This window comes from Lampetra planeri, chromosome 4 (assembly GCF_965212315.1).
Source record: "Lampetra planeri chromosome 4, kcLamPlan1.2.h2, whole genome shotgun sequence".
NCBI classification, from domain to species: Eukaryota; Metazoa; Chordata; class Hyperoartia; order Petromyzontiformes; family Petromyzontidae; genus Lampetra; species Lampetra planeri.
The window spans coordinates 1,006,150-1,019,030 of NC_136110.1; the positions used below are offsets into that span (position 1 = coordinate 1,006,150).

At 50.6% G+C, this 12,881-nt stretch overlaps 1 protein-coding gene across 1 annotated transcript; it reads right to left on the bottom strand.

Annotated features, from left to right (window-relative positions):
- Positions 1-1,050: 1,050 nt before the first annotated feature.
- Positions 1,051-11,843, bottom strand: LOC144717482 (pancreatic triacylglycerol lipase-like). Its single transcript, XM_078592852.1, has 13 exons — positions 11,822-11,843; positions 10,134-10,187; positions 9,537-9,688; positions 8,655-8,780; positions 8,204-8,338; positions 7,190-7,298; positions 6,585-6,704; positions 4,980-5,099; positions 4,045-4,163; positions 3,277-3,406; positions 2,534-2,645; positions 2,130-2,303; positions 1,051-1,217 (listed from the first exon to the last, which is right to left on the bottom strand). The coding sequence occupies exons 1-13, from the start codon at positions 11,841-11,843 to the stop codon at positions 1,148-1,150; spliced, it is 1,443 nt and encodes a 480-aa protein (XP_078448978.1). The 3' UTR covers positions 1,051-1,147.
- Between the last annotated feature and the right edge of the window lie 1,038 nt (positions 11,844-12,881).

The window sequence follows — 12,881 nt, forward strand, 5'->3', positions numbered from 1 at the left end:
CACGATCACGTCTGGTCATCACTACAGCAGGACAAACGACAATCGAAGTAGAGAAAGTGGTGGCAGGGCCTTCACAAGGGGGAGCTGGGCCCTGCACCCTCTGTCCCCCACCCAGGTGCACTATCCACAGCAGTGAATTACCGTTCTGGTGGCCCCGTGCCACAGCTCTACTGCCCCCCCCCCACCATCCCCATCCCATCCGAAAGAATCTGGAGCCGGCCCTGGTGTGGTGACGTGTGGTTACATGTGCAAAGGCTGCCGAAGGGCGATCCTTGGTTTATGAATTCACGCGGACGCTCGACGGACGAGTGCAGCGGCTCTGCTGGCGATTTGAATTCGGCGCGGGGAGCCCTCCCATTGGCCCAGCCACGAGCCGGACCAGCTCTTGATTGGACGAGCGCAGCAGCCGTGTGGCATTTGAGTGAACCTGATTAGCTCGGCGACCTTTCCCGATTTGGTCATTGGATTGTGAACAGTGCGCGTGGCGCTCGGTTTCGAACCGAGCTGCTCAAGCCGAGGGGACAATGTTGGGGGATGGGGCGACAAGGGGAATTCATCTAATTTAGAAAGAAGATTCAGTGGGAAGCGTGGAGTTCTTCTGCTGAGCTCGCTACTACGCGTGACTCCCCGAACCAGCTGGATAGTTCCAGAAGAGGGGCATGGCCAGGCCCTGCTGGCAAGATTAAAGTTGGCAAGATAAAAGTAGGCGAGAGGGGCTCGGGGCTGTCCGTGGAAATTGCGGTCGTCTCGTCGCTGCCGTCTTTGTCATCGCTCGACGTCGCCACTGCTAGACAGCCGGCTATCTCGTCAGTCAGCGCCGTCGTTGCTGGGCGGGCAGTGTTGTGTAGGCCGATCGTTTTTCATCGACTCGTTTGCCAACAAACCCTCTGTTTTCATCGACCAAACAGAACTTGGTCACTACAACGTTGCCGTACCGAGTTCCCATTGTGGCTCTCAGCAAACCAGTTGCTGTCGATTGCAAGCAACAGTTGCCATTCTTAGTTCATGGTACGAAGATACAATGGAGGAAGTTCGTCGACAAAGACGGTGTGACATGCATTCGATTTATTATCATTGTAGAGCTTTGTTACAGATCTGCATCGCAAACGAGCTGCTTTCAGTGCTGCGTTGCTGAACCGTGGGTGGGTTAGCAGGGTCTGATCGTCAGGAGCTCTTCCTTCAACACCAAGTCGTTTGAGCCTCCGCAGAAATTGTATCTACACACACACACGGGCAAGGCAACGCATTTCATAAACAATCACACGGTGGCGAGATGATAACTACCTCGCTTGGTATACAGGTGGCCGTGGGTTTGATCCCGACCCTGACGCGTGCTGCTGTATATTTAGAGTTTGCGGTGTCTCTCTCCCTGTGGTCGCGTGGATTTTTCTCCGGGGCCTCCGATTTTTCCCTCCGCATTTAAAAAAGACACGCGTTTAGATTATTTTGACTGCTTTAACTTTCCACGTGATAAGCCACTTCGTTGAGCTATCATTTGTGGCCAGGTCGCTTCTGTAAAAAAAGCAGCTATATGGCTCTGTGGGCTTTACCCATTCAAACAAAAAACATTTATACGTAGTTTATTTATGCAGGGCAACATAGATATGATTCAGCAACATCCATTGTTCTGTAGTATTCCGTTGCTGCTGCTGCTGCTGCTGCATCCACTCTGCCCGCTTTTGCCAGCACGCGCTGGCCAGCAGAGTGACGCGTGGTGACCTAACCCCCGACGACTTGGGGACGCCTTCATCTCGCACTGCTCGGGTTGCCACCTGTCCCGTGTTTCACCTGATGCAGTCCAGGTGTCGATCTGTACCACAATTCGGTGCTGGCATCGTGTAGACCTTTATTGCGGGATATACTGCACAGTTTCGAGAGACCGTGGCCGATAGAGAACTACGTCCGTGCAAAACGTGGGGACCCTAAGCAATGAATGGGTCAAAGGGCCGTGCAGGTCAGGTCCCTTTAAGGCAGAGTGAAAGTGCATGGGTCCCTTTAAGGCAGAGTGAAAGTGCATGGGTCGATTGAAGGCAGAGTGAAAACAAAAATAGAGATCCCTTCGTGTTTTCTTTAAGCGTCGTTTTATGAGCGCAATGTGGAGGTAACCGACTGTTGTCAGTGCTGCTCACGTTTGTTGATTGAACGGCGACTTGAGTTCGAGGCGGGTCACCCCCAGCTTGGGGCGGACGAGGTGGATGACATTGTCATCCCACAGGAACTTCACCTTGGTGACCCCGCCCACCATGGCTTCGCTGTCCAGGGGGTACGTGTACGTCTTGCCGGGCTCCAGCCACGTCGCCGAGCTGTGGGGGAAAGGGACCCGAGTCGTTCATTCGTTCGTTCGTTCGTGTAAACCCCCGGTCAATTGAGAAACGCGCAGGCGCGCTACGGAAGCACGTGACGTATATATGTATGAATGTTGAACTTCGTTTGCACCCTACGTGCAGGCGGGGGGGAAGGACAACTAACTAGTGAGTGAGTTTTGTTCGTGTGTTGGCGTGCATTTGTGAGCTAACGCACGCCGGCTACTCACGGTGTCAGCTGGTGCTGGTGAGTGTTCCCGTTGGGTCCGTACAGAGCGATCTTAAAGATCCCTCGGACCGATTTGGTGCCAGACAGCGTCAGAGTCGCCTCGTAGCGCCAGCCTAGACACGGCACAAAACGTCGCAGCGACGTTCGCGCCTCGCGGTCAAACGATTGAACCCTGCCCACTGGCGAGTCGCTCGCCGTCATTCAGGGTTGCCATTCCATTCAATGATCGGTTATGTGTGTGAACATTGGTGAAAGCAGCGGTCACCAGTGGCTGCAGGGTTTACGTGAACGTGTTAACATTCAAAGTATGCAACGTTCACTCTTACACGGTTTTATGAAATTTAGTATCGTGTGCACGGTTGACTACGTACAGTGCCCGAAAGAAGTTCAACATACATCAAGGCGGTGCACACACGACTCATGTTTACATCCCTGAACCAGTGTAGGAAATTCCACATTCATATGGCCGGGGTATTTATTTGCATAGGAAAACCAATGCTGTCTTTCCCACAAAGTGGTCCCTTCTTTTATCGATCACGGAGAGTTGATAGGCTGCGTCAATCCCCAACTAGGATTGTGACTCGCAACGCTCCGATTATGCGCCACGTGCTCAACAGCTGAGCCTCCTGCGCTGTGAACCTGGTGACCAGAGATGAGTTTACGGCCACGGCTATCATCACCGGCGAGTGATATCACTCTGACTTGGTACACGTGTGGCAAGCAGCGGTGATGCGTGGGGCTCACGGGAGAAGCCCTGCTCCGCTCCGGTGTTGAGGTAGTAGATGTTGTTTATGGTCCCAGCGGCCACGGAACTTTTGGATGCGAAGTAACCCATGCGGGGGCATCCTCCGCTTGGGCACGTGGAGCACTGTCCCTGTGGTGTCGACGGTGATGGTGGGCAGACAGGGCAGTGATGCGTCAGGGCAGCAGGGCCGTGTGGCAGTGGAGAAGGGGGGCAGGGGGGCAGGGAGGCAGGAGGTAGCCGGGTAGGAGGGCAGCAAAGATGGTCGTGTATATGGAAATGTACCTCTCTTTGTTTTTTTCCGGTAAAGTCACGTAGGTAAAAAATAAAATAAATGAAAACAACTAAATTATTTTATTGATTTACCTACGTGACTTTACCGAAAAAACCCAAATAGTATGAATCCTTGCAGTCACGAAAGCTTCAAATCTAGAATTATATGGAAATGGTGATGAGGTTAGCGTTAGTGTGAGAGGACAAGCATATGAATATAATTCTATTTAAATCCAACAGTATATGGGGATTGTTAAAGAGAAAAATATTTCTGCACACAGCACGCGACATGGACTATACCCCTCACCATGGCCGTGTTTGTTACAGGAGTTACATTCCACTTCAGTCGACCAATGGCCCGGACAATATTCAAGGGAACTTCGCCCTGGCGACACCTGTGCATGTGCGCCACCAGGGGACACACCGACGCCGGTGCTCTGGAAGACAATTCCCTTCTCCCAGCACACCACATCAAGTAAACCTCCCTAGCACTAGACCTTGTCGAAGGCGTCGTAGTCGGCGCAGGGGAATCCGACGAAGCCGTCTTCGTTCGTCAGCGACTCCATGAAGTACTTGTTCGCGCGGAGGTGGTTGCACGCAACAAATTCTCGGGTTCCTGGCGATGGCAACGCGTCGCGAGCAACGGCGTCACGGGGGAACCGGGCCACGCGCTCTGTGCGGGTTAGGCTGGCACAAGTTATATTGTGGTGGTTGTTTTCACTTTGGTTAGTTTGCACATCCCCCCCTCCGCCTCTACAATGTCACGCAACTGCTGCCACTGCCAAGGGTCTTGGGCTGTGGTTTGTCCTCGCAGTCGAGATGCTTAGCTCAGAGTAGCTGAGCAGCAGCTGAAATGATAAAGTCCGAGTCTAACCAGGTGAGAACTCAAAGTGGCCAGGATAGTTTCGTTTGTAAGAAAGGGATAAAAAGCAATGAAGTTGAATTGCAAAAAAAAGTCAAAAGTCGTTTTCTGCTCAAATGAGCATCGAGGTTGGTGCTCGTTTATAGTCGTGAACCAGTCGTGGAAATTCCACGTTCCTATGGTGTGGGCGAGTGTCTCCATAGGAAAACCACTGTTGACTTTCCTCAGATAGTAGTACCAATTTTATGCAACCCCGGAGGGAGGGATGATGGGCTGAGTCAACCCGCAACCAGGATTTGAACTTGTAAACTTCTGATTGTGAGCCACTCGCTTTACTGCTAACCACCAATTAAAATAAAAGTAATATCTGAAAATCTTTCAAATGTTACCAAAATCTCGACTGTATACAATAATCAGGGAGCGAAAATCTGGTCTTGGGTGGTATCCCGGCAGCTGATTACCCAGGGTAAAGTAACCATTACCCATGGTAAGGTAACCATTACCTATGGTAAGGTAACCATTACCTGGGGTAAGGTAACCATTACCGCTGGCGCACAGTTTTCAACTTGCCTTCCCAGATGCCATTGATGTCGATGATGGTGGAGATGATGTTCTTGTCACAGCCGGGCATTTCCTCTCCTCCGTTGGGATAAAAATCCAGATGCCCAACAGGCTGCTTCATGCCCATCCCTGAGACAACCATCATCATAACCATCATCATCATCACCACCATCATCATCATCAACACCATCAGCATCATCACAAGAGTCATCATCATCATCACCACCATGAAGATCATCTCCATCATCATGATCACATAAGCCATCACCACCGTGACCCTCGTGATGATCAGATCAGCACTGACATTCATCACGCAAACTCCGGTCATCCTTGCAGCGGCATTGGCTAACCATCGAACAAAGGCAGTCACCGCATCGCGCGCTTTCAGATGCGCTTTTGTGGCCGTCTGGAACGTTCTTCCTTCCGATATTAGGAAGCCACCGGAGCTATGTACTTTCAAATCATCTAGATTGGAAAGTAATTTCTTTAGAACGGATTCTTGGGTTTAGTTCGTTGTCCTATGGTTCTTTCGGTAAAGTCACATAGATATAAAAAGATAATAACAATAAAATGATGAAAAGAAAATGAATAAAATAAGAAATGTAAATATCACGACGTTTCGATCGCAACACAAACAATCGTCGATTGCTTGTGTTGCGTTCGAAACGTCGTAATTTTTTTATTCACTTTATTTTCGGTTTTATTATTATTTTATTATTATTTTTTATATATATGTGACCTTACCAAAAGAACCATAGAACAAAATGTAGTTTGTTGTCCTTCGCCTGCACCTCCGATTAGCACGGTCGGCTATGTACGGTGCGTAAGAAGTTCACCATACACACATCACCATCATCATAATGGTACTGACATCAACATCACCGTAACATATTACTACCACATCGGCATTAACGCCAATACCACCACCACTGCATTCACGCCAAGGTCACCAACAAAAACCCCTCAAATGCTCTCCGTGCTGTACAGCTCTCCGAAGAAGGCCCGAGGAGTGAAACGTTGGACATCGTGCCGGAATATCCGTGGTCCCAGCAGAAAACACAACGGAGGGCTGTAACCTGGGGTTGCGACCTCATGAGCGTACTGAGAGATGGGACGATCGTGGTTCTGACTACAGTCATAGCCATCCCACAACAGATGGCTTCCGAACGTAATTCTTCAGTGACGCCTTAGAGCGGACGGTGGCAGTGACCACACTCGCGTTGTGTGGAGATGCGAGCGACATTAGTGACGTTAACTGAATCAGAAGGGGGCCCAAAAGTTCAGGTTCACTTACATGGAAAAACAACGAAGGAGACAATCGGTAAAAGTGTAGTGAAGCTGTAAAAATATAAATGTTGTGTTCTTCAAAATAAGAAGATGTGCAGATAAAATTGAAACAATTTAATGCAAAAATTAGCTTTTGAAGCTGCAAACGAAACCGTTCCTAAAGTGCACCTGAAAGGCTGTAAAGAAACGGATGACGGAATGTGTGCTCATGGAAGAAGGGAGAAAATAACAATAATGAGGGCGATTACTGGGAGAACGTGTACAGGTGGCAACCCGGCAAAACCCCACATCGGCAAGAGGCGGGGGGGGGGGGGGTTCGAGCTTCACCCAAGTTGGGGATCATGGGAGCGGCGTCCGTGTGGATGGCGTCCACGAAGATGGCGTCGGAGGGGTCGAGGCGGATGGCGGGGTCGCAGTTCTGGAAGTACGACTCGGCCGGGTCCAGGCCTAGGACACGAAGACAAAGATCACCCGTGTAGCTCATGCGGACGGTCGGGGCAAGTGCTGCCAAGGGGAGCGCCTACGAAAGGCCGGTAATGGGCAGCACCAGACCTCCGCCTGCCTTTGCCTCCCCAGCGCTGATGTTTACGCACACGTGGTGGATTGGGTGGGTAGGTAAGTAGGTGAACAAGCAGGTAAGCCGGTAGGTAGGCAGGAAGGAAAGTAGGTTCGACTCACCTGCTTACTACGAGCCAGGTGGGTGAGCTGTTAGGGAGTAGGTGGTTAGGTGGATAGGTACATGGAGGGATAGGAAGGCAGGTAAATACGTAAGTAGGTAAGAAGGTCGGTACGCGGGCAGGTAGGTAGGCAGCTTATCAGGTAAGCAGGCTGGCATGTCGGTGAGTAGTTAAGTAGATAAGTAGGTAGATTAGTAGATAGGTTAGTTAGGTAGGTAGCAAGGTGGGTAGGCATGCAGGTTCTGTGCCAGGTACCGGTGATTCTCCCGAGCCGAGGCAGGCGCTGGCCAGCCTCGGCGGCCGCGTGCGCCCCCAGGCTGTGTCCGATGATGTGCACATCCTCCCGGCGTGCCCCGTACTGTGCCTGCCGCCACCACCACGATCACTCCATCAACACCGGGACTCTCGCGGCTCGCGACACGCACAGAATCCCTGAGCGTTGATATCTCTTGCGGTACAAAAAATAAAGACTTGACTTACCACAGCTAGAAGAATGACAATTTATTATTGGTGGAGCACCCTCCTGTACGCTGGGAGTGGTCTCAAACATTTGAAAGGGCACCCCCAGTGGCTGCTGCCCCGTGTGTGGCACAACACGACTCAAGGCCTGGCCTGCAAACGTGCATTATTTTTCCAGCAGGGGGCGATGATTGCGATGTGTAAACTCCCAAAGATCAAGGGAAAACGACACCTGAATGCATTGTCTATGGAGTGGTGCAATTTTATTGTTACACAACTGGAAAAAATTGGGACTTTTGAAGTCCCGGCAAGACTGACAGATTCGCAGGACACGCAGCGGCCTCAGGGACTATCGGGAAAAGCAGGCCAGATGGCAACCCAATCAAACTGCGTGACTGCAAGAAAACACATTTTGTATTTATGCAAATTGGACGCTCTTGTTGCATTTGGGCTAAAGGAGTAAACAAAAAGCAGAAACGGCACACACGGAACATAAAACATGGGAGGCCTAGCAATAGCACTGTTCCTAACCCGACAGATCACGTGATTCTCAGTGGGAATTCATCCAAATCAAGTGCAGAATCATGTAATGTGATGGGTTGTTTTGTGCGTAGTCATTGTTAACCATGCTGCGGACATCAACTCGCCACAGTTGAGCACCCAACTGAGTCGCTTTGGTTGGGCACCTGAACCCCAGATTTGAATCGAGGGTCTCGGCGGAGCCGGTTCAGCGCTCTGACCCCCGGCCACTTGAAGCAGCCGCCGTGCCGACGTCCCGCGTGGCCGCGACGACCCACGTGACGCGCTCACCTCCATGGTTTTGACGAGCTTGGCTATCTCGGCTCCAACCACGCGGATGTTGTTGGCCGCCTTGGTGTAGAGGGTGCGCGAGCCGCCCTTCCAGTCCACGGCCACGCAGTTCACGTCCTCCGCCCCTAGGATGGCCTGCGATGCGACAATTACAAAGCCATGCTGGAACAATCGAGAAATCTTCGTCGTCACGGATCGCAACGAGGACGCGTGAAGGCGCGGCTCCCATCCGTATGCCTCGCATGCACGTCACGTGACCACTACAGCATGTACAATGATGTCAGCCTTGTCTAAACCACCAACTCACGAATGGGCGGGAAGGCGCGGCTCCCACCCGCAATGCCTCGCGCGCACGTCACGGGACCACCACGCGCGCGTAAACGATAAGCGGACACTCGGATGGATGTGGACACACAAGAAGGGTGGGCGTGTGGCTGACTGCCTGACGCACCTTGCACATGTTCTGCACCCAATCCTCCTCGCCATGGTCGATGAACCCGTGCACCACGAACGCCGTCTTCTTGCCGCTGACGAAGTTGGAGGCGCCGATGGTGGACGGAACGCGGGATTTCAGTTCCTGCGGGCGCAGCGCCAATGGGGTCACGTGGGGGTGAGTTTCTGCACAAGCGAAGCGTGCGAGGCATCGGCGCCCCGCAGAAGCAGTTGTGGAAATAACGTTCCCGTTGGACGAGCACAAGCGGACGGTGCGTGTACATGGAGGTCAAGAAGTTATCGTGGACGAAGCTGTTGGTGCCGCCACAACTCGCCAACGGTGAACGTTCATCGTCGATGTGACGGGGGGAGAGGGTGCGCACGCGACAACCAATTGCGACTTTCTCACTAAGTGGTGCAATTTTATCGACCGCTGAGGAATGATTGGTTGAGTCGACTCCCGATTGCGAGCCCCCTCGCAATCGGTGCTGAGCCACCTGGCCGGATTCAATCTCCTGGTGTGCGTGTAGAGAGCCCTTGCTTACTGGCCTCGGCAGTTTCCAAGTGCCTGACATGTCGTCTCTCAACCATTCCAGTTGCCCTACTGCAATTTAGCCTAGGGGACTCCCCAGTGGCAGCTGCCCCTGTGCTGGCGCAAGGTGAACATTGCACCAACCTGCCAGCGGGCACCAGTCTACCAGTTGGGGCCGATGGGACACAATGATGATGGAAAAATTATGGGGCATGGGTACGATGGGTGATGGAAAAGTGAAGTAATTGGGAGGATACGATGATGGGTTATGGGACGATGATGGGACGCATCGTGACGGGTGATGGGACACGTGACGGGTGATGAGACACGTGACGGGTGATGGGACACCGTGACGGGTGATGTTCTCACCTGCCAGGTGTCGAGGTTGGCTCTGGTGAAGAGGAGGAAGCGAGTGTTGATATTTTCGGGGCTATCGGGGAGCTTCTTGATGGGCCTCTCTCTGTAGCCCGAGTAGGGGAAGTCGTCCGTGAAGCAGCCCAGGTCGTAGCACACCTGACTCGCTGCGCGCAGCAAAAGCATCGTCGTCGTCACCAGAGTCCTGGGCCATAATCATCGTCGTCCTGATCGTCGTAGTCAACATAGCCGTCGTCATTAAGAGTGGTTATTGCCACGATCGTAATCTTGAATATTGCGTCATTCTCGTCGGCACCATCATCATCGTCGGCACCATCATCATCATCGTCGGCACCATCATCATCATCGTCGGCATCATCATCATCGTCGGCACCATCATCATCATCATCGTCGGCATCATCATCGTCGGCATCATCATCATCGTCGACATTGCCGATTTCGTTGTCGTTGTTATCAACACTCAACCCGTGGCTGCCCCCCCCCCACCTTCGTTGACACGATCCTGTGACCGCCACAACCACCCCCCTCCAAGGTTAAAGCCCCCCACCCAATCGCTCCGATCTCACCTGTGTGTGAACGCAACACACTCACCTGTGACGACAGTCGCCACACAGAGGCCTCCCAGGAGAACAGCGGCCCACATCTCTGCACGAAGAAAACCACAACTCGACATGGATGCTGCTGCACGACGCTTCACGATATGATATTGGATTTCAAGATTTGATGATTATCGCGATTTCATCGCCCTATAACTTTTAACGTTTATTTTGCGTTACGTACGGCAGAGTGGCCCAGTCGTAACGCGCGTGCGCCTCGCAGCAATAGGCTCCTGGGTTTAATTTCCTACTCGGGTGCATTTCTCTTTGGAGTGTGCATGTTCCCGATACGATATCAGATTTCACGATACGATATTAGATGTCACGATATGATATTAGATGTCACGATCTGACGATTATGGCTATACCAATGGTATATCTTGCTGGATGTGTGCAAGTAGCGAACTGTTAACTACCTTGCCTGGTATACAGGAGGTCGAAGGTTCGATCCCGACCCTGACGCCTGCTGTATATTTGGAGTTTGCGTGTCTCTCTCCGTGGTCGCGTGGATTTTTTTGATCGGATCCTCTGGATTTTCCCCCTCTACATTTAGAGTATTTGGCTGCGCTATACATTTCCACATGATAAGCCACTTCGTTGAGGTTTAATGTGTGATAGCCAGGTCACTACTGAAAGAGAGCTGGATAGCTCAGTGGTAAAATACAAATAGGTTGTAGTGCATTTACGCAGGCCAGTGTAGTGACGCGTGGTTAAATGGGGAGGCCCTCAAACTCGCACAGGTAGAATCAACATCACGCGTTTTGAGTATGTGGCTGTTATAAATGTCCACGTGAGAAGCCACTTCATTTGGGCTATCATTTGTGGCCAGGTCGCTTCTGAAAAAGAAATTGCTACTTAGCTCAGTGGGCATTACTTGGTTAAAAAAAAGTGAGTTATTTGTGTACACGTGTGATTGCTGGCTGTGTGCACGTGGTGTGCCACTGCGCTCTGGGTCGACACTTACCGTGATGCTGTCTGGAGCGAGTGGTTTGGTACCGGGGGGTGGCGATGTTTTTATTCACTCCGTGGGGGGGGGCGGGCTCGCGGCTCTTCTGGGACGGCGACAGCTGCAGGTAGGGCTGAACGATTTGGGGAAAATGTACAATTGCGATTTTTCTGAAAGATTGCGATTTGATTTGCGATTACATTTTTTAAAGTAAGCTTCAGTTCAATATTCACTGTGTAATAAATTTAGAACATGTGATGGAGCATTACCACATGATACCATCAAAATATGAACTGCACTATATTTTCTAATTCAAGGATGAGAACTTAAAATATATGAATTGCTTCCAAAATGTATTTATTAAATGTTTTAATTGAAATAGAACAATCAAACATATAACAATTGTTAAGTTAAATTTAAAAAAGTTATAATAATAAAAAATATAACAATTCCAATAAGAAAGTAATAGGACTTTTCAAATAGCAAAAAATCGCAGCCTTTGCGATTTGCTAATCGCATTGTTTAAAATTGCGATTTCGATTTTAAATCGATTAATCGTTCAGCCCTACAACTGCTTCCTCCCTCCCATAGCCCCCTACCCAGCTTCCCTCGTGTTTACCAGCATCTCTTGGAGACCTCCTCTCTGCCAGTGGCTTTCCACAGGGATCTGTCCTCGGTCGCCTCCGCTTCGCCACTTTCGTCTCTCCAAGTGGTCGCCTCATAGAGAATCACGGCACCGGCCATGCTGGTGACGTTCATGGACACCCCACACCCAGACAAGCTCCCCGTCCCCTCTTGACGATCTTCCTGGCTGCTCTCTCTCTCTCCATTGTTGACTCTGGCCAAACGGTCCATTGTTGCATCCATCAAAACCTGAGTCCACGATCGTGGGCGGTCGACAGAGGCTATCCCGGCTGTACTCTCCTCCTGACATTGCCCGATAGCCCGGCCGACTCTGTGAGCTCGAGGGTGGACTATCACGTTGCATCCATTGTCCGCGCATCCAAATCACCATCTGGCCAGGTCTCGTCATATTTGTTAATCAAGAAACCCAAAGTGACGTTTAACTATTTCTTTCATAGAACGGGAATAGGAATGGGGGACAAAGCCTTTTGCCGCTGCAGCGATACCAACGTTTTGCTTCCTCCCCCTTCACATCGTGACTCTTCCTTCAAAAGATAATACCACGAAGCGGAGGATTGATGCTGGCTACAGCCACATTTTTTACGGTGAATTGAAACTATGATCCTTACCCGTGTCACGATAGTTCATTGTTAATGTGGAATTTTATTGAGGAATGTGTGTTGTTGTCTCTGTGAGGTCTGGGACAGTTGTTGTTGTTGTTTTGCTGCCTTGCCCAAGCTTGCATTTAGTGTTGAAAATTCGGCAGGAATGTATGTACTGATGCCATTTGTACTTATATACAGACCGTTATTCATTTCTCTTCTTGGTTCTTTCAGTAAAGTCACGTAGAAGGGAAATAATAAAATAATAAAAATAAAACATAATAAAATACAATTCTCACGACGTTTCGGCCACAACGAAAGCAGCCGTCCTCAGGTGAAGAACAGGGCTGTCGGAAAGACAGCGTCCGAATGAACACCAGCAAGGTTGGCAGCGTATATTTAAGCTGGGTTAGAGGAGGAGAGCGCCTTGACAAAGAAATGTACATATCAACAGATGAATTTAGCATATTTATGGAAAATGCAGATATGGGATTAGTCACTACTTGTGGAATGTGTAGGTGGTGGGGGGGGTCTCAAAGTCATATTATGCTCGTGTGTAGGCAGTAGGATT